Source organism: Accipiter gentilis, chromosome 4 (genome assembly GCF_929443795.1).
Source record: "Accipiter gentilis chromosome 4, bAccGen1.1, whole genome shotgun sequence".
NCBI classification, from domain to species: domain Eukaryota; kingdom Metazoa; phylum Chordata; class Aves; order Accipitriformes; family Accipitridae; genus Astur; species Astur gentilis.
In genome coordinates, this window is record NC_064883.1 from 24,247,458 (window position 1) to 24,268,381 (window position 20,924).

General features: G+C 39.9%; 1 protein-coding gene across 1 annotated transcript in view; it reads right to left on the bottom strand.

Moving 5' to 3' along the window:
* Nucleotides 1-83: 83 nt before the first annotated feature.
* Nucleotides 84-20,924, bottom strand: part of NMT2 (N-myristoyltransferase 2) — a 38,808-nt gene continuing 17,967 nt past the window's right edge. The window contains exons 4-12 of the mRNA XM_049798493.1: nucleotides 18,598-18,716; nucleotides 18,404-18,495; nucleotides 18,181-18,297; nucleotides 17,339-17,509; nucleotides 16,061-16,169; nucleotides 12,233-12,403; nucleotides 8,995-9,162; nucleotides 4,598-4,735; nucleotides 84-4,395 (exon numbers count right to left, since the gene is read on the bottom strand). Coding sequence (XP_049654450.1) covers nucleotides 4,375-4,395; nucleotides 4,598-4,735; nucleotides 8,995-9,162; nucleotides 12,233-12,403; nucleotides 16,061-16,169; nucleotides 17,339-17,509; nucleotides 18,181-18,297; nucleotides 18,404-18,495; nucleotides 18,598-18,716 — 1,106 coding nt within the window. The 3' untranslated portion in view covers nucleotides 84-4,374. The remainder of the gene's footprint in view (nucleotides 4,396-4,597; nucleotides 4,736-8,994; nucleotides 9,163-12,232; nucleotides 12,404-16,060; nucleotides 16,170-17,338; nucleotides 17,510-18,180; nucleotides 18,298-18,403; nucleotides 18,496-18,597; nucleotides 18,717-20,924) is intronic.

Here is a 20,924-nt window from a genome sequence, read left to right on the forward strand (position 1 = left end):
ATTAATGGAAGGCATTAAACACATTTACACAGATGAATGTGCTTCAAGCAAAACAGCTTTGGGTCAAGTATTATTCAAACAAATCAATACCAAAAGTGAAAGTTTATTTAAACAAAGGTCCATATCAGTATAACTTTTAAAGCTGGTTCAATGCTTGTTTCAAGTAAACAGCTGTAAAAGCACAGGCAGACTTCCCTTTTGAACTTTCATAGTTTGCTTTGCTGAACAATAAACTTGTTTTGGTCAAGAATGTGTGCAGACTTGGATTCCATCTAGTACCTGGTGTCCAATATGCTGAAGGAAAAGCTTTATTTTCAAATACAGAACACAACCAAATTACCACTGCTGCATTTTGAAAAAAATACTTCTGTATGCAAACTATGAACACAGATCCTGTGAGAAAATGTAAACTAACCTAAACTCAATTTGATTTCTAAATGGAGTCTAAAATTATTTCCCAGGAAATTGAGATAAGCCATATACTGTTGTATATAAAGTAGATAACAGCTATAACTGCTGCAAGATTGAAAACATACCACATAACTTTTGCGTTTCCTTTAGTTTTACTGGGGACTATGAACAGTTTCCTAACGAGACAGTTGTGTTGTAGCAAGGAAAGAGAATAGCGCTGCAATTCAGACAACCAAAATCGACAGCCTAGGAGTTTACTTGGCACTCTGTATTTTAAGCAAAAGTCAGTATGGTACTGTAGAAGAAAGCATAAAGTACCTTAATTGAATTACTTTGTTGTTCCTTAAAGATGATGGGATTTACTCCTCGTAGTTTTCAGAGCTGCTAATCTGTATTTTGGATTTATTTAGACGTGCCTTCAGTTCATGATAGCAACTACAGAGAGGCAGTAGCAATGATTCCTTAGTCATGATGCTCCCTGAAGTTTAAACAAGACTTAAGACATTTAATACCAAAATTTTTGCCCTCCCTGGCTGAGGGTGGCAAGAAAAGGTGAGGAGCGTTTTGCCTTGCTTTGTAGTCTTTCATACATGTCTTTTGTTCTGGGTTTTTGGATGGATAAAACTTTGAAGGCATGCTAGCACTTGGGTATTTAATGCTCATGCTGGCTAACTAACATTTAAATCTGAGCCTTTAAACAGGGCATGAGGATTAGCTTTGGTAAAGAACATAAGCGCACCACTTTGCTGCCTGCCCAGGTCTAGAACTCTCTTCAGGGATTTGTGTCACCTTTGCAGGTGATAGAAAGTTACTGTGGGAAAGAAATTCTAGATGTTTCAAAAGACTGCTGTGAAAGGTGGCTTGCCAATCTTTGTGAAACCATCTCTTAGGTTTTGAGGAGCAAGGCTAATGCACAGACAGGTTCAACTTTGGAAACAACAGAAGACCCTCTCCTATTGAGCTGCTGACAGTGGCACCCACACAGATAATAACCTTTCATTAAGTACCTGCTTAGGAAGCGAGAGTGAGTTCCTACAATTTCCACCTCCCAAGTAACTGTCTCACTGCGTGGGTGCAGGCTGGGACACACCTTCAAGATTCACATCCTCTTGATACTGTGATACTTCAGCAAAGCCCTTGGGCTGAAGAGCAGGGCTAGCCAAAAGGTTTGAGCGTTCAACAGGGACAGAAAAGACCATGCTGGATTACACAGCTGTTGGGTAACACATAGGTTCATGAACAGAATTCTCCAGGAACTGCCCCAACACTCAGGCTCAGATGCCTGCTTCCCTCATGCTCTCTGGCCAGCTAAGTTTTCTCTCTCAGCTATAGTCCTGCACAGCTTCTACAGGAGCAGGTCTCTGCCCGACCTCCCCTCAGTTCACATGCAGCATGAGCCAGAAAATGAGAGAGAGTTTACCACTCAGATTTAGACGCAAATGGCATTGTTTTCCCAGAAGACAGGAAAAGAGTGGCCACACTCCTTCATGTGCAATTACCCCAAGATTAGGGCAGAAAGCCAGGCTGCAGGAAATCTAGGTTCAAGTCTTGTCTTCTACCTGGACCCATCGTGGTCTCAATGCTTTTCCAAACAATAGTACTGGGGAGGATTTGCCTTCCAATTTCAGAGAAGAGAGGAGAGGAGAAAAGAAAATGTCTGCCTACCCTTTCTTCCACTTGCATTTTTTTGTGGGGAGAGAGGGCAGAGAACATGTGCATATCTTTCACCTGGCATTCAAGACCACCCATCCGGATTATTAGGGAGAGCTAGGCCGTGATCATTTCTTAGCAAGGAAGTAGCTTAGCCACGAGGACAGAGCTATGCCCTGCTGTCCCACTTCACATTAGGCAGAAACTCAGTGAGGATTGCCAAGGCTCTGCCTTTAGAGCCGAAGCAGAACGCACCAAGCCCCTTGGTGAACCACCTCCTCATCCCAGCAGGCTCCACTGCAAATGCCCAGCCAGGAAAGCACCTTCCTGCCTTTTGGGAATTAGGAACTTAAGTCTTCGATGGAGTTGAGATTAAATCCTTCTTGTTACCTCAGATATTACTACCATCGATTACATTTTCAGGCACTTAATTCTGCTCAGGCCTCACACAGGGAGTCCAAGCTCCCTCTACACCATCTGTTATGGCTGCTACTAGCAGACAGGTATCAGAGTGGCCAAAGTTGTAAAGCTCAACTGCACCATTAGATGTCTGAAAGATCTCCTTTGAAGCCCTTTTAAATTCATGAGGTCCCAAGCTGGTGCACACCCAGGGGTCAGACAAACCACGTTCAATCCCTTCCTTTGTTTGAAGGAGGTTGAATGCTTTAATCACAGAGCTATAACGCAATAAGGGAAAGTATTTATCACTGTCCCTAGGGCAGAATCCTCTCACCACAATTCAACAAGAAAAAGAAACCAAACCACAAACCCTTCACACACTGGAAAAGGAGCGGAAAGAAAGAAAAAACTCCACTGCTATAAGGAGGTGGGTAGGGCTAGAAGTTATGAAGAACAGACAAATTTATCTTCATCTAAATTGATGTTTTCAGGTACAGAATTCAACTTCCAGCAAAATCTGCTGTCAGAATTACAGGCATGTTTAAAAGGAAAGTTTAGACATTTGCATTTCATGAGATATTCAAGTCACATTCAAAAGATGCTCATAGCACAGAGGCTTCACTACTACAATTTGGCACTTTCAGCTAGAACAGTTTCTTACTGCAGATTTTCTCAGTGCTCACGTTACTGCAGCATCCATGAGCTGAAAGAACTGCTGTTATATCTAGCTATGATGCTACACTGGAATGCATATAAAGTGCTTCAGAAGCCGCTCTGGTTGCCGAGCATTCAAGAGGGTATTAAAACAGCTCCCCCCAACAACAAAGATCAGCCCTCCTACGTTTCAGGAAGCGCAGTACAGAGACTTCCAAGGACTGAGGGTAGAGCATTTCTCTTCTGCTTACCAGCCACATACATAGCAAAACTTCTTGTTCCAAAGTCAGGATAAAAACACTACCAGGAACAATTTATGAATACGTATTTACACAAGATACTTTTCATTAGAATTACAGACTTCATAGGAAATCAAAGTAGACAAAGGAATATGTGCAATTTCGCAGAAGCGTTGAAAACATTCAAACTATAAATATCCTGATAGCACTACTAAAATTCTTAGTTTTACACGCAGGCTGATGTTATTCTACTGAGTCAAAACTAAGGTTTTGTGCCACAACTGTAAATTAAGTACAGTAATGTATTATCATTCCGGCAACATAGGTAACACCTGCACTGAACAGTGCGATACTGTTAAATCAATCCACTGATCTATTGAAGATCAAAGTACAAATCTGTATTTTTATTGATTTGGCAGCGTTGCTTATGGAGAAACAAATGCACTAGTTAAACCAGTACATTGTCATACTGCTCCAGTTACAAAAACATCCAGGACTTTCATAGAGCTACAAACGTATCATACTTCATGATTTTCCCCCAAATGATGATATCCATGTGAAGTAAATAAGCAAAGATACTCATGTTTGTATCCTTCATTCTGTTACACTGACAAACATACACCACCACTTAATAAATAGAAATGCAGCAGTTCATCCACATAATAGCAAATATTTTTGTACCCTAATCCACCACTGAAGTTCAGTTTGTACAAAACAGTCTTTTCTACAGAGTGGAAAAAAAATACCTTCTTCTCATCAAGGTGCAAGCTAAGCTTTGAAACTTAAATGAATGTGCTTTTATTCTTTTCATGGACAATAAAAGAGTTTCATGGACCTTCTGATCTATCTGAAAATGCATAAATTTGGTCACATATGGATGTCTTCATTGTTCAGGTTTAATGGACTATTTCAGTATCACTGACGTTGTGCTTTTACTCCTCTTGAACAATACCGTTCCAAGAGTTATGGAGATCAAATTAACTCAAACGATGACCTCAGAGTTCTAGAAACATAAGTGTCCTCATTGTAATACAAGACCAACCTAAAAGGAAGAAGAAAAATACAGTATTTTAGTTCAAGTACGGCAGTAAATCTAAACATCACTAGTCTTCTGCACCTCAATTACGGATCTTAAACATGACCAATTAAAAAAGTTATTTTAAGACTTCTGCCCATTTTGCCCAGTGTAGATTAATGTACCATTCTACCTAACAGAATTCAGAAGCTCTTTTTTTCTCCCTTACCTTTTCAGATTCCATGCCAGGACACCTCCAGTTGTACAAATAATACTGCAAATTTCCATCTCCAATCCCAAACTTGAGTTTTTCCAGGAATGTTTTGTTTTCCATTAAGTCTAGTGCATTGAACACATCAAATCCTTTCTGGCAACAGCAAAACATTTTTAAAATTTTATTTTTTAAAGTTTCAAATGATGCACAAACAATACTTTACACAGCAGCATACAACATCCAAGAGACTAGGCTAATTAAGTGGAAAAAAAGACAAGGGAATAAATCTTGCCTTTTAATTAGGTACACACGCAAAGAAATTCTCCCAATAAAAAGGGAAGTATAAGGCACAACTTTGCTTGAAGATTATCTCCAAAAGGGTAGGAATTTTAAAAAACACTTTCAGGGTTAAAGGTCTGAAGGGTCCCTAAAGCATTATCCTTATAGATATGCATTTTTTACAGTCACATACAGTGTTTTGACACACATAGCCTATTTCAGCTAAAGCTGCATAAATACAGCTTACGATGTTTTTCAGCCTTTTTCACTCTGTTAATGACAAACATTGTATTTTTGCGATTTGGTCCTTTTCTGAAATGCCATTGTCTTTAGAACTCCAATCTTTGACATGCTACTCTCCCTCCTCTACTCGTACACACCCTCTACTAACTCCTCTTTTCATCAACCTCCCAAATTCACCACTCGAAGAGGCATTTTGCTCTCAGAACAGCCACACAGCCGAATTAGTCTCAGGGTTTTGTGTGGCAACATAAACACACTCAAATCCCAACTCACTGTGAACTCCTAACAAGCAACATAAAAACAAGGTCAGTTAAGCCATCGCAGTGACAATCATCATGTCTGAATAGCTGAATTTGCTTGGGGGGTCTGGATATGGGAGTCCATTTGCCTGCAATGAACTGCAAGGGAGTCTGACCTAAGATCTTGGAGTCTTAACAGCGCAAATGCAGTGCACCAGCAGGACCTTCTATACTCTGAGATAAAAATAAGTTACAAAACAATAATGCTCAGTTACTTAAGCACAAGAAGATAGTAAGGAACATTCTTTACTCAATATAAAAACTAGATGTATTTTTTTTTTCTTTTAAATAAGCACCCAACATTAGGAAAAAAGGTGGTTGAAGAAAAAAAAAGAACATTTTAAGCTCTCCATCGGTTTAGGACTATTTAAAAGAAAGTCACAAAGCACACACAGTGAGTTTAGTAAGGTTTCCCGCTACCTTACACAAAGATCATTCTGTATGCAGATGAAGCTATGCTAAGTTAAATATACTGTAAAAAACACACAGAAACAAGACAAATAAGGTGGCAAGGATTTGACACTTTGCATCTAAAAAAGTAAATTTTGAAATATTCCGAGTTAGTAATAGACAGTAACAGAAATCTCAGAAGGCAGGAAGGGAAGCAGGGGAGAATAGAGACTCTGTAGGTACAGACACACTAATGAAGCTCTGCAATTAAGCACTCAAAATTCAAATAAATAATAATGTCTACAGATGTAGTTTTAATTCAGTATCTAAACACCAGCAGGTTAGGTTCAGGTTAGTATCTGAGAGGTATAAAAAAAGTTCCTGTTCAAAGATGGTTGCTCCACAGCTCTGCCAGACCATTAGGGCAGACTCAGAAGTGAGCTTCCCTGTTTATAAGCTCTCTCCTGTTCTAGATCTAGAAACTTAAGTGTCAGCTTTGACAATAAAATATGCAGAGTTTTGGGAGGATTATCCTGCTGCAAAATCTCACTCTCTCCATGCAGAATACATGGAAACTAAGTGCATAACTCCAAGTTTTGGGTTTTGCTTTGGAGGTCAGGCATTTTGTCCTTTAATTGCCAAGATTTTACTAGACTTAGTTCTAAGCTAATTTTATGTAGTGTAATATGTGGATAAAAATCAACATTAAACTGACATGCAAAACCTGAAAGCAATTTGCTGAGTTGAATTTGTACCTCCAAAATGCATTCTTTGGGAGGAAGAGTACAGAAAGGACTGTGGTGGGTTGTCCCCAGCCAAAAGCTGAACACCCACCCAGCCTTTCGCTCGCTCCTCTCCCACAGGATGGGGAGAAAACAGAAGGCAGGCAAGATGACTTGTGAATCGAAATAATGACAGTTTAATACAGAAAGCAAAAGCTGCAAGCACAAGCAAAGCAAAAAGAGGAATTCATTCACTACTTCCCATCACTAGGCACGTGTCAAGCCACTTCCTGGAAAGCAAGATCTCAGCATGCATAATGGTTGTTTGGCAAGATAAACGACATAACCAGCAGAATCCCCCCTTCCTCTTCCTTTCCTTCAGCCTTTATTGCGGAGCACAACATCATATAGTGTTGAATATATCCCTTTGGTCAGTTGGGGTCAGCTGTGCCAGCTGTGTCCCCTCCCAACTTCTTGCCCACCCTCAGCCTACTTGCTGGGGGTGAAAGAGAGAAAGCTCTGAGGCTGTGCAAGCACTGTTCAGCAATAGTCAAAACACTGGTGCGTTATCAGCCCTGGTTTAGTCACAAGTGCAAAGTGCAGCACCACATGGGCTGCTAGGAAGGAAGTTTACTCCATCGCAGCCAGACCCAGTACTTTTGTAAACAAAAAACTGTGAATAGGACTGCATTTATCATTTCTCTTCCCTTGCCTCACCTCTCCTCATCTTAAAGTCCAAGTGCCAGATCTGCAAATGTAATTAGGCATCTAATGATGCAGACAGACCCAGCACATACTTTGGAAATCCACGGGTGTCTAAATACTGGTATTCTTACTTTATGATGGTCCATTTAAAAGAAAAGAATCACACGTCACCTTCAGGGAGAAATGTAGAGAGGAGAAGGTGCAAAGCCTTGTGGTTAGACCTTGTAACTGCTTCCTTGCCCATTCCATCTGTGGCCTAGTGAATGGCCAGCCACTTGGCTCTTTATGCCACACTTCAAATGGAGACCAATGTTTATTCCTTTTTCCACTTTGACTTTTAAGAATAAGTAGTGCTAGCATTTTTAGCCACTTCTGAAAATTATGCTAGCCACCTTCCTACATCTTCATGTATCTTAACACCTTTCAAAGTCCCTCGCTGAACTTCCTTTGGTATTATTCTGGAGCCTGAGTAACAAGGTTCTATATTCCCCATGACTATCCAGGAGTTTTCCTTGACAAAAATAAGTTATTCAACTGAATACTGCTTATAGGTCAACAAGCCTCAGCAAGCAGTTCACATCAGAGATATCAGCTCAGCTGCAGTGCTGCACGAACATGGCTGAGACAGACAAGTTGAAAACTATGTGACTGCTTTTCATGCAGCCTGAAGTCTGAACAGATACAGCCCTTGACAGACCATCACTGGCTTCATACAGGATCAACACAGAAATCCTGTGCCACATGCAGTGCAGTGCAGATGGCTCTGAACATGGTCAACTGGAGCACAGGTAGCACCTGCTTGCATTGAGCTCTCATCTGGTAGGTGGAATACCACAAGCAGTGCAACAGCAACAGTTCAGCTAGGAGGGGCAAGCTTCAAGCATGAAGAGCAGAAAACACACCCATGCTCTGCAGCATGTTGGGAATGGTTGCTAGAACGGATACCATGGACTGGATGAAGCCTGTGCAGTGCTGTGAATTGCCAGGGCTAAACAGGTGTCTGAGAATTCATTCAGAGTGCCAAAATGTGCATCACCTGCACAGCTCCGTACCACAGACTACTTTGCCATTGGTGTTTGCACTGCACTCCCATGACACCCTAACGATTAAGGGCTGAGTGTTAGTTTTTCATCAGACAGCACTGATAAACTCTTACAATTCTTATGTTTAAAAACTTCATTTATAGTCTCTTCCCTTCCATTCAACTAAACCATCTATCAGTGTAACGCCATGCATGAAGGGTGCTTAAAAGCTACAACGTGACATCATCCACACAGCTTTACAAGCAGCAATTATTAACAAGATAAAATAATAAAGCTTGCACAAATAAACTTTTACATTTTGTAGAAGTAAAAAATAGTTTAAACAAACAAATAAAAGGTATTTAATAGAACTTATTAGCTCATCTCCAAGGGAGGCTATTTTAGCGATACTTTCAATTCTTCTGGTACTTAGTGAATATGGTCATCAGTGTGCTCCTGGATGTTTACACTGTTCAAGCTATTGCAAACACTTGATCTTCATGCACTTGTCATTCCCTAGCATCACTCAAAGTAAAAAGGAAAACCAAGCATAGTGTTTTATATTTTAATATATATATTGTATATGCTCATCAACTGCATTCTGTGCTACAGACAGTAGAAGAAAACAGAATCAATGGCATGGATAAATTGCTGTCAGTTCTCACCTTGCCAGCACTCCTAAGAATACTTTTATGAAAGAAGCAGAAGCAAAACAGCCCCCCACCCCCCACCACCCCCCTCCGCCAACTTACCAATTTAGCTATAATGAGTGCATCGTTCATTAAGTCCAAGAGGGGGGTCTCTGTATGAATATTGTAAAAGGAATAGGCAGCTTTGAGGCTTTTATGAACAGGATGGTGCATCACTGTTGAAGGTAATGTGTAAAAACTCAGGAAGTCTGTTAAAATACCACTTGAGCCCTAAAAAAAAAAGTCAATTAATAAGAAATAACCGCTTAGTTATTGGTTAGGCTTACATTGCAGTTCTACAGAACATAAGTAATAAATGCAGCACAGTTTTGCACACCATAAGTATTACGGTATAACAGGTAATCCTGGCTAAGAAATTGAATTCTTGCCAAGGATGTATCTATACATCAAAGCAAGACTGAAGCCTGAAAAGGTCACTTCAGAAAAGGAAACAAACATTTAGATTCTTCTAGTCTATTACACCAATAACATTTTGACAACCGATTGCCAAAGCATTTCAATTTGTTTCCCAAGCTTAGCCTGCTATAAACAAAGCTAACAAAGCACACTTCTGAAAAAAGTATAGACATTTTTTCCCCAATTTAACTTATTTTAAAAGGAATATTTTTTAAATCTGATGAAGTTCACATTGAGGAATAATTTTCTCAACTTTCGAAAGAAAAAGGAAAAATATATTATGCTGGTACACAAAGCATATTTAAATCGGCTGTAGTGATTATTATCATAGAATCATTTAGGTTGGAAAAGACCTTTAAGATCATTCAGTCCAACCATCAACCATTCCCACTAAACCATGTTCTAAAGTGCCTTGTCTACCTGCTTTTTGAATACCTCCAGGGATGGTGACTCAACCACTTCCCTGGGCAGCCTGTTCCAATGCCTGACAACCCTTTCAGGGAAGAAATTTTTCCTAATATCCAATCTAAACCTCCCCTGGCACAACTTGAGGCCATGTCCTCTCGTCCTACCTCCAGCCACCTGACAGAAGAGACCAGCACCCACCTCACTACAATCTCCTTTCAGGTAGTTGTAGAGAGCAATAAGGTCTCCCCTCAGCCTCCTCTTCTCCAGACTAAACAACCCCAGTTCCCTCATCTGCTACTCATAAGACTTGTGCTCCAGGCCCTTCACCAGCTTGATTTCCCTTCTCAATCAACAAGCACAATCCATTTGCTAGACAGCAGTGCTAAATCACACCGAAATTCTAGTTAGACCAATAGTCATCAAAAAAGGTACCTATACAGAAATCTAAAGTATCCTACATAAACTTTCTTAACGTTTCACACACTTAATGAAGTTTAACCATCTTCAAGAGTGTAGATTAGTAGGAAATGGGAATAATTATTACATGGGTTATGACAGACATGCTGACCACAAAAAAACTACCCAGATTTTCACTCCTCCTATTCTGATTGCGTCTCCTGATATATCCAAGAAGATAAGGCAAAGGAGACACAAAAATGCTTGCTCTTGCTTGTTTGCTTTATTTTTGAATGACTGGTGCCCACTGTTTTGAGCTCAATGAAGGACCTCACATGGATCCTTAAATTGATAGCACTTCTATAGTAAAAAGTAAAAGAGTTGAACCCATCACGTGCAAAAAAGCTATTGTCTTAGAGCAGGTACAGATTCTGTAGTAGAGATAAAGTAACAACAAATAACAGAAAAATTAAATCACTCACTAAATTCAGTAAGGATGCTGAAAATATTAATTCAGAAATTATACAGAGTATTTTAAGGTTTTAGCTCTGCACATTACAAAGATGACTGAAAAAATCTGACACCAACTTCTCCAAGTCACACAGGTCTTACAAAGATTTTAAGCACTAACAAACCTACATTTTGTGTAACGAAAAACTAGTTCAAGAGACAGTGTGAAACAAGCAAGCGAAGACTGCACTGTTCAGTTAAAATCACACTGACAATGGCACACTCATAATGATCCTGGTGCTTGTGGACTCTTCTGTAGGCTTCAACTCACCAACAAAGCCAAAAAACAACCCGGGGGGGGGGGGGGGGGGGGGGAGAGGAGGGGGGGGGGAAGGGGTGGCAAAAGAAGGCAGGACAATAAATTAAACTGGACCATGGAAGAGTCCAATGAGCACTAGACCTACTACAAAACAGGGAGAAAACCAAGCTTGGACAATGACAACCAATGAGCAGGACCCCTCATCTCCATTCAGCTGAGACTCCTGCAGAAATTCAAGTTGCAGTGTGGGAACTTCAGGTTGTGAGCTTCACAACCTGCAGCTTCTGTGAGGAGTTGGTAGGCTTAAGGAAGTTAGTGCTGATCACTTTCAAATAACCTTATCACTTTAAACAAAGTAATACACTATCTAAATACGACATCTACAACTGATTTAGCACGGACTCAAAGGGAAGAGTGTATCTTTCTCCACTAGCTTTAACTCAGCTATTCCAGCCATGCCTTGGAGATTTCCAACCCAAATGCTAATCTATTCCTGCACTGCTTATTTTGCAAGAAGCACGTTGTGACCAACAGGTTGGAGGGTGGGGGTGGTAGGGTAGGGAGGGGAGGGAAGAGTAAGCGGTAGGAACAGATGACACTCTCCATCTTGTTAGTGGACAAAGATTATAATTTTCAAGATAATTGAACTAGCTGACAGCAACTCATGACAGCACCAAGGGATGTTAACTTTACTTCTCTATTACTCATTCAAATACGTGTGTATATACACACACACGCTCTTTTACTGGAAAAAATATATTTACAGAAGCAGACCATCAAAAAACATAATTCCCCCAGGAGGTAACCCTAAAATTGGTTTTAAAAATAAAGAATTTTGAGCTGGAGTATGGCAGAAACTTAGACAACTCCGAGAATGACACCGAGTTCAAACCAAATTCTTATCTCAGTCATTGTATCATTTTTCCTTTTTTCTAGAAAAGGAGATTTGAAGACCACTGCTTATTATCATGTCATACCTCTATGGGAAAAAATGGAGGAATGCAATTGGAAGGGTTGTTTTTAAATTATGTAAGGTTCTTTGCTGTAGTATTTCCAAGACAGTGATATTTTGAGATTTCAAAATTCTTCTTTAAAATATTCTGTTATAAGAGCACTGTAGTTTATCACAACCAAACATTTTCTCATTAACAGAATGCAATACAAAGAACAAAGCTTGGAACCATCATATCAAATTCTAGCTATAGCACCAATTTTTTCATACTGTCCACATTTCAAAAACTTGATGCTGATATGAACTTTTGTAAGTGGCATTCACATACACATTCATGAAGTAGTTAGGGCACGTTTTACCTCTACTACGTAAGTGTCAATAATATGATCCCGAGGCAGGAACCAATGGGCTACCTCTTCTTCATCCATCACAGGAGCAAGATTAAACTGTTTCAAGTAAGTGTTGATTAATTCTTGTACTGCTTTAGTATCTTTTTGTTCCATTGGTCTCAAACCTGAAGTCTTTGTGGCCTTATTGTAACAAAAGAAAAATAAATGTTGAGATGTTGAAAAGGAAAACTGCATACACAGCAAAGGCTGAAAGTAGGTTGCAGAGTCACTCCACTTGCTATAATGCATTCATTATTAGCCTACTTTACCCCAGCCACCTAATTCATTATGCTATTTTACAAATGGCTTTCAACCAGAATTCCCTCTCTTCTAATTATTGAGAGTCTGGGGCACTTCAATCTTTATATTTCATTATTGAAACAACTTCATTTCTCCAGAGAAAGAGATACCATTGCCAACAACCTAGACTTCACGCATTTTGGGTTTTTTTTGTTGTTTTTTTTTTAGGTCAGTCTTTATTTCTTATCTTCTTCTAAACTACCTAGGGCCCAGACACAGACACAAAACATAAAGCAACTTGCATATCTGAAGTTAATCTGAAGACAAGAACATTTGCCATTCAAACTTATGAAAATTATGGTCAAGCTATAAACCAAAGTCAGTGGATAAAGTTTAATTGGAAATTATTTAACAAAAAAATTCCACCTATTCTTAACACTTGCAAACTCCCTTGCTTACTCAACTTCCTATACAGGCATAACTGCAGTTCTGTTAACAAGAAAGCTTCCTCTCTGAAGGTGCCTGAAATTAGAAACCTACAGTATTTTAACAAATAAAGTTATTTATTTGACTTTAAACATCAGAAGAGGAAAAAACTGCTTTCCAGTACTATGCAATTAATGTTTAAACAAGCAAGGGTGATTAAAGTTTTCTCCCTTGTTAGCCTTTCTGAATATTTCCTTTTAGGGAGGCTAAGTCTTGTTCTCTTCAGAGCTCATTTATCCTCCTTCATCTGTCTGAGCTACGTACTTGGGCACGTATCACATTAATCATAGCAAAGTCAATTGCAAGAGCAGCCAGGTAGAGACTTGATTACTGGAAACCTGAAATTAGTGTAGCTGATTACACTCTGCTCAAAAGGCATTATTTGGGGGGAGGTATTTATTCACATACCCTGGGAGTCAGCAGCCAGATGAAAAAATCAAGGCACGCTTTGCCACAGCTCTAGCCTAGGTATTACATTTTAGTCTTCCTGCTTTCCTGAGCAGCATGGGACTATGGTTTGCTTCCACAAGAGCACATCACCTAGATTTTTAAATGCCCTGAATCCATAAGGGTATTCACCTGACTCATCAACATGACGCTTCCTATGCCATATTTCATTCATAACCTCCTTATGAACTACAATATGAAAGGTTAATTTCAGCTCCCTCCAAGCCTTCGTACCTCTTCTAAAGCCATACACTGGAATAGGATGGGAGAAGTGGCTGGGCTGGAACATGTTTATGGTCCAGCAATGCTCAGAATGGCCAACAGTAGATGATTATTTGCAGCCCCAGAAGTGAGAGAAAGTGTACAGAACTGGGCTAAAATTTGTTTCTCTGCTTCATGTATCAAGCTGCACCAGGCATATATTCATGTGAGTATCCTGGCTCAGGATCTCCATCAGTCAACAAAAGACATACAGAGACAAACATGCTCCTGTCCTTATTCTAAACACAGCCAGAATTTACCTCTTTTCAGAAAACTCCTTGCTCAGGAGATCAAATACTTAGAAAAAAACCCTTTTTTTTTATACCTATAGCTACATGCATAAACACAGCCTTCAGTGAGGGTGGTATTTATTAATTACAGTATTTATTATTTCTGAAAACCTTTTTTAATTCAGACTGCTCAAGTGATTAGGAATGATTAATTCCTCTTAAAGGGAGATGAGCTCCCAGTGGCAATGATATTCCAAGGACGCTAAGAAAAGAGGTTAAAATGCAAGAAACAGTGCTTGGTGCTGAGGGACAGGACAGTGTGGCCTGAATGAACAAATTTGTGTGACAGTACTGTTTATGATAACAGTCTGAAACTGAGGATAAGGAGCCTCAATAGCACTTAAACCCTTTCTTCAGCAAAAACCTCCAGAAAAACTAAAGCACAAGACCTAAAGAGAAAACATTAGCACAAAGATTAAATCTTTGTTTTCCATGGGAGAAGCTCCCAAGTCCAATCTAAAAATAAACAAACAGCTGAGGCATATGGACTTCTACATCACTTAGTTTTAAAAGTTGATTTTCAAAGCACCTCTTCTCTATTTGCACTTCTCTGTACAGTATGTTTGCCTTAGCCATATTTTATGAATGAGATACTATGTTGTCTTTGTTTTCCATAATTTATTTTTCTGTTGAAATCGAGTTTTATGATAAAGGAAGATGATCAGGGTACAGCTGCTGTTGTTTCTAATTATTCTCTGTAGTTACACTTTTTGTACTGTAAGTAATATCCTTAATCTTTAAGCTATTCTTTTCCTGTATTGTTTCCATGAGAAACAGTAGTAGAGATGCCACCAAAACCTATATCTGAAATTGTCTACTGCACTTTTTTAGACTATTAAAAATGTCTTCAAGATTTGATGGAAGCTAAATTTAGCTCTCCAAGATTAAAACCTAATTAATTTGGTTATTAATTCTTAAGCTCTGAAAACTGCTGCTCTGCACACAAGGGAGAACCTGCATGTGCAGGCACAGGCAGCATGCAGGCAGCACAGGAAACTAGTCTCTCTGACAGCACCAGGAGTTCAGATCAAGCCATGGCACGTAGTTCATACCAAGGAATGCTTAGTGTATTACTCAAATATGTAAGTAGTAGAGAACCTGCTGCATCAAGCTAAATATAACCAACAGACACAATTTTCTGAAGTCAGATAAATCATTACAAAGTACTGTGAGTGAGGAAAAAGTATATTTTTTAACCAAAAGGAAGGGTTTGTTTAAATAAAAATAGGTTTACTGATATGGTACAGGTAAAGGATATTCTGCAATCCCTCCAAATAGAAAGGTAGCTTTTGCAAGCAAAGAAATTGTTTTCAATCATAAAGCTTACACTAGCTTCTATAAGCTATTAATTACAGCAATAAGATTTTTTTTTTGTTTTTAATAGTACATTTCAGACTACTTACAGTGACTTGCCCTGTCATGGAAATGCATCCTAAGGCTGTTTGCCAGCCTAACTATTAGCTGCAGACATGAGAAAAATTATTTTTAACTGATCTAGCTATGCCAGAGCACTTTTTTTTTTGGTACTAGACCATGCAAATAAATGGTACACAACGCACTGAAGAGGCTTTTGCTGAGCCTCTTTATTGCAGAAGATTAACATTCTCTGACAGAACAGAAAAAGCTGTGAATCAGAGTGTAATCAACAATCCCACTGCACTGAGCCAACTTTCTGATGGACTTCTCAGAGAATTTTAAGACATGAACTATTAATTTACTGTTCCAATAAGCTTTTATCAGATTAACCATACCAAGAATAGTTTTATGCATCTTCAATTCAATCCCACATGTTTATGAAGTCAAGGCTTCTGGGTTTTTTTTCTTTGTTTGTTTAAGCCTTTTAGTTCAAAATTTGTATTTTCTCCATATACAGATCTACATTTCCAGCAATACTCTATTCTGTTTAGAACAGCCCTTAAGGCCTTTTTCATCAACCAGAGATATTTTTTTTTTTTTTTAAATGTCCTGCACACACTGCCTTTCCACAGAAAAGCCTGTGCTGTCAGAGACAGATGGAAGGTTATTTTGGGCCTCACAGTAACTGTGGGGATTCTCTAGAAGTCATACTGCTTACATCAGGAAGTCTGTAGAGCTTCATTGTTCTTTGTAGAGTCATGTTTCTACTCAAATGTGAAAATTTCACCTCCACCAATTTTCTGGGATTCAGTGATCGATGCCAATACCTGGAAATAAAATTAATAATGAGATTAAATAGTATTTTAAGTGTCAGCTTTACTTGCATCCATTTCTCGCTTTGCTCCTTCTCCTCTCCAAATTTGTTTCTAAGCAAGCCTGTACTATGTCTGTAAGAAGCTTGAGCAACAAAAGATAAGGAAAAGCTATATCCAAGCAATAGCTTTTAAACAGGCCTGTTATCACCATACTTTGAATCTAAGAAAAAGCTTTTTATTCCAGAATCAGTAGTCACAGGGCTAAACATTTTAGTACTTGCCATAGGCCTACCAATTTCACCATACTTAACATGGTAACATTTATTTTCTTGAACAGACAGGACCCTCTGCTCATGTCTAAGTAGCTTGTTGAAGGAGATCTCCTCCTTCCTAGATCATTGTGCAACAGAACATCCATGGTTACTCTAACATAGCATGGCTGGTGGGTTTTTTCCCATCCTTCCTTACAGAAACTTACAGGACCTTTGGTGTTCATAGGTACAAACACAACTTCAAATGAAAAAGTATCCTGTCCTCCAGAAGTATAGACAGCTGAACTAATACTGCTGGAACTGAACTTTTCCCATTAGAAATAAAATGCATTCCAAGCAAACAAAATTATACTTCATTACATACAACTTTTCTTACGTGATAGTTTTCCCATCTTTATCAAATGCCAATTAAATCCTCCCTTCTCCAGGAAAGATGAAAGTATTTCAAAAAAGCAAATCATACAATTCCCAGAAATGCTCTGCCATCTTTGGCAAGCAACCAGGTCAACAGGGAAGCATCCCAGCAGGGAAACAGGCCACTTGAAAAACACAGGTATACAATGTTGTCATTGCTAGCATGGCTTCCACCAGAAGGTCAACAGAAACATCTATTAGTCTATTTAAGGTACGATAAACAAACCAAAATTAGATTTTAGTCTGAGAAGCTGTTTTATCCAAGGCACAGGGGGAGAAGGGGAGAGAAGCAGGGAGAAGCACAGGAGGGAGAAAGAGGGAAAGTGACAAAAGAAAACAACCCTGAAAAAACACTCAGGCCTTCAGGTTAGTCAAGGCCACAACATTTAGTTTCTTTGACTTTTATGTTTTTATTGTTTCTAGCCAACTACATAAAATATTCTTTAAAATGACTGCTATAGGAACCGATATTATTATGAACATCACTTAGGTTACCTGCAAGTGGCCACAGGCTTGGGGAGTACCACTCCAGCAGTGTAAACAGCCTGAAAAATTCCTTCCAGGTTTACTCTTCTGGTTATTTCCCGAATTAGTACAGGTGCTACCCGTTTAGATCTCAGTTTCTTATGGACACACAGAAAATTGATTTCTACCATTTTCTTCACACTAAAAGGACATTAAATAGTGGAAAAGTTAAAGAGTTGCACATTGCGTAGTTTTATTTCCATAATTGTAGTTTTCCATGTTGTAACAGAAGAATTTGAGGTAAAAATAAATTGGCCTGTGACAAAGTACATCTGCAACAAATACTAACCTATGATACAGCGACTGCACTGGCAAATTGTGCAATATGCAAGCTGTGTCTAAACTGTTTGCAACACTCCTTTTCCAGAGCTCTATCGAGGCTTAACCAATTGCCTTACTTTAAGATGCAGAATGGCATCCAAGCACATGCTACATGGTATCATTAATACTTTATGATTGTCAGTGTATGAAGAGCTGGCCAAGGAAGTCCAGCTGACTGACTATCCCTTAAATACCTTCTAGTAGGATCAGAAAATTCTTTGTCATTATCTGTATCATCCATCAATAAGCAAATTCCTTACATATGTATTATTGGTCTTCATTGTAAGGAGCCCACAAGCTTTTTGGGCAGGGGGGCAGGATGAAGAAGATTAAAAAAAAAGTCTCTGCTACATACACAGGATTCTTCTGACTCTTTATGGTCAGTGAGCCTCCTTCTCTCTTTTTAAGTTCTCTGTGGCAATGGATATCAGTTTAAGATTTGTTTCATGGTGTTATCCTTTTACAAGTACAAAAGTAATGGTGCATTTTACCTGTCATAAATACGAATATTTGCAGGGATGGCACTTATGAATCCTACCAGTTTTTTGTTTGAAGACACTCTAACCCCACAGTGCCATTGGGGTAACCAGCCTGGAGGACGTAGTGCCCTAGAATTGATTACAGAAATAATTACAAATTACTGCCTAAGAAGATGTAATAACAACACCCTTCTTTGCACTCCAGCCGGAGCAGAATGTAGAACTTGCTACTCACCACAGAAGAAATTCAGGTGAATAATCAAACCTAAACATATTATCATCATCTTCTACGTAATTCTCATTTAACAGTGTGTATAACTCCTTCAGCTGAAAACACACACAAAAAAAAAAATCCAAAGATTTATCCACACACATCAATCAGAATAAACTTCAATAATTTTAGATACATATAAAAATTGTTTTACTTACAACTTCAGCATTGCTAAGATCCAATGTGTCCCACATAAAACCTTGTGGCAAAGAATATGGCTCTAGGCGGACATTGTCCTTATCTGGTTCGATTGCACCGTGTGAAGTTATAACTTCATCTTTTGAAGCAGGAGGAGGAAAAAAATTTAAAAACACAAACCAAAAGAACAGTTACATTGCTAGCTTTCCTGATAGTTCTCAAAACTGCATTTAACTCACAACAGGTATTTTCTCATAATTACGTGATAGGAACATAAAGCTTTTAAAAAATTTTGAAAAAAATTTATATTATTAGCTTATACTACTCATTCTCACAGATTGCATTCAGACTAATGACCATCTCATCAGAATATCTATAAATACACACAGAACAGCTCTACCTGAACTGAGACCCAGTATTTTGTAACACAGGACAGCAGACAGCAATTTATCAGCACATGCACAGCATTTAGCCAGCCACAAGATCCACAGTCTCATCATGAGAAAGATGTTGTACTCACAGCTAACAAGCTATGGCTCGGATCCTGTTCACCACTGACTTGAACAGACCCGAACTCAACAGGATTACTCAGGAGCAGTGGCATGGCAAAGCCAGGGCATTTAAGGGATGCTGGTGAAATGTGAAATTTGTTCCTAAAATCCTACATGAAAGCACGCTTTCATCTCTTCCCTTACTTTACAGCTCTGGTCCCTCAGCATATAGCTATAAACAGAAGCTGTTCCTCTTCTATGGAGCAGCACCTGCCAAATAACAGAATCATAGAATCATTTAGGTTGGAAAAGACCTTTAAGATCAAGTCCAACTGTGCACCTAATGCTGCCAGGTCTACCACTAAACCATGTCCCTAAGTGCCATATCTACACATCTTTTAAATACCTCCAGGGATGGTGACTCAACCACTTCCCTGGGCAGCCTGTCCCAATGCTTGACAACCCTTTCAGGAAAGAAATTTTTTCTAATATCCAATCTAAACCTCCCCTGCCGCAACTTGAGGCCATTTCTTCTTGTCCTATCACTTGTTACTTGGGAGAAGAGACTGACCCCCACCTCACTACAACCTCCTTTCAGGTAGTTGTAGAGAGCGACAAGGTCTCCCCTCAGCCTCCTTTTCTCCAGACTAAACAACCCCAGCTCCCTCAGCCGCTCCTTGTAAGACTTGTGCTCCAGGCCCCTCATCAGCTTTGTTGCCCTTCTCTGGACACACTCCAGCAACTCAATGTCCTTCCTGTAGTGAGGGGCCCAAAACTGAACACAGCACTCGAGGTGCGGCCTCACCAGCGCCGAGTACAGGGGGACAATCACCTCCCTGCTCCTGCTGGCCACACTATTTCTGATACAGGCCAGGATACTATTGGCCTTTTTGGCCACCTGGGCACATTGCTGGCCCACATTCAGCCAGGTGTCAAGCAACACCCCCAGGTCCTTTTCCCCCAGGCAGCTTTCCAGCCACTCTTCCCCAAGCCTGTAGTGTTGCATGGGGTTGTTGTGACCCAAGGGCAGGACCCAGCACTTGGCCTTGTTGAACTTCATACAAGCAGCCTTGGCCCAATGATCCAGCCTGTCGAGATCCCTCTGTAGAGCCTTCCTACCCTCAAGCAGATCAATGCTCCTGCTCAACTTGGTGTCATCTGCAAACTTACTGAGGGTGTACTTGATCCCCTCGTCCAGATCATTGATAAACAGAACTCATATTAAATAGAACTGGCTCCAATACTGAGCCCTGGGGAACACCACTTGTGACTGGCCACCAACTGGATTTAACTCCATTCACCACAACTCTTTTGGGCTTGGCCATCCAGCCAGTTTTTTACCCAGCCAAGAGTACGCCCGTCCAAGCCACGACCAGCCAGTTTTTCCAGGAGAATGTTGTGGGAAGCGGTGTCAAAGCCTTCACTAAAGTCCAGGTAAACAACATCTACAGCCTTTCCCTCATCCACTAAGCAGGTTACCTTGTCATAGAAGGAAATCAGGTTGGTCAAGCAGGACCTGCCTTTCATAAACCCATGCTGACTGGGCCTGATCACCTGGTTGTCCTGTACGTGCTGTGTGATGGCACTCAGGATGATCTGCTCCATAACTTTACCCGGCACCAAGGTCAGACTGACAGGCCTGTAGTTCCCCAGATCCTCCTTCCTGCCCTCCTTGTAGATGAGCGTCACATTTGCTAACCTCCAGTCAACCGGGACCTCTCTGGTTAGCCAGGACTGCTGATAAATGATGGAAAGTCTCTTGGTGAGCACTTCTGCCAGCTCCCTCAGTACCCTTGGGTGGACCCCATCCAGCCCCATAGACCTGTGTGTGTCTAAGTGGTGTAGCAAGTTGCTAA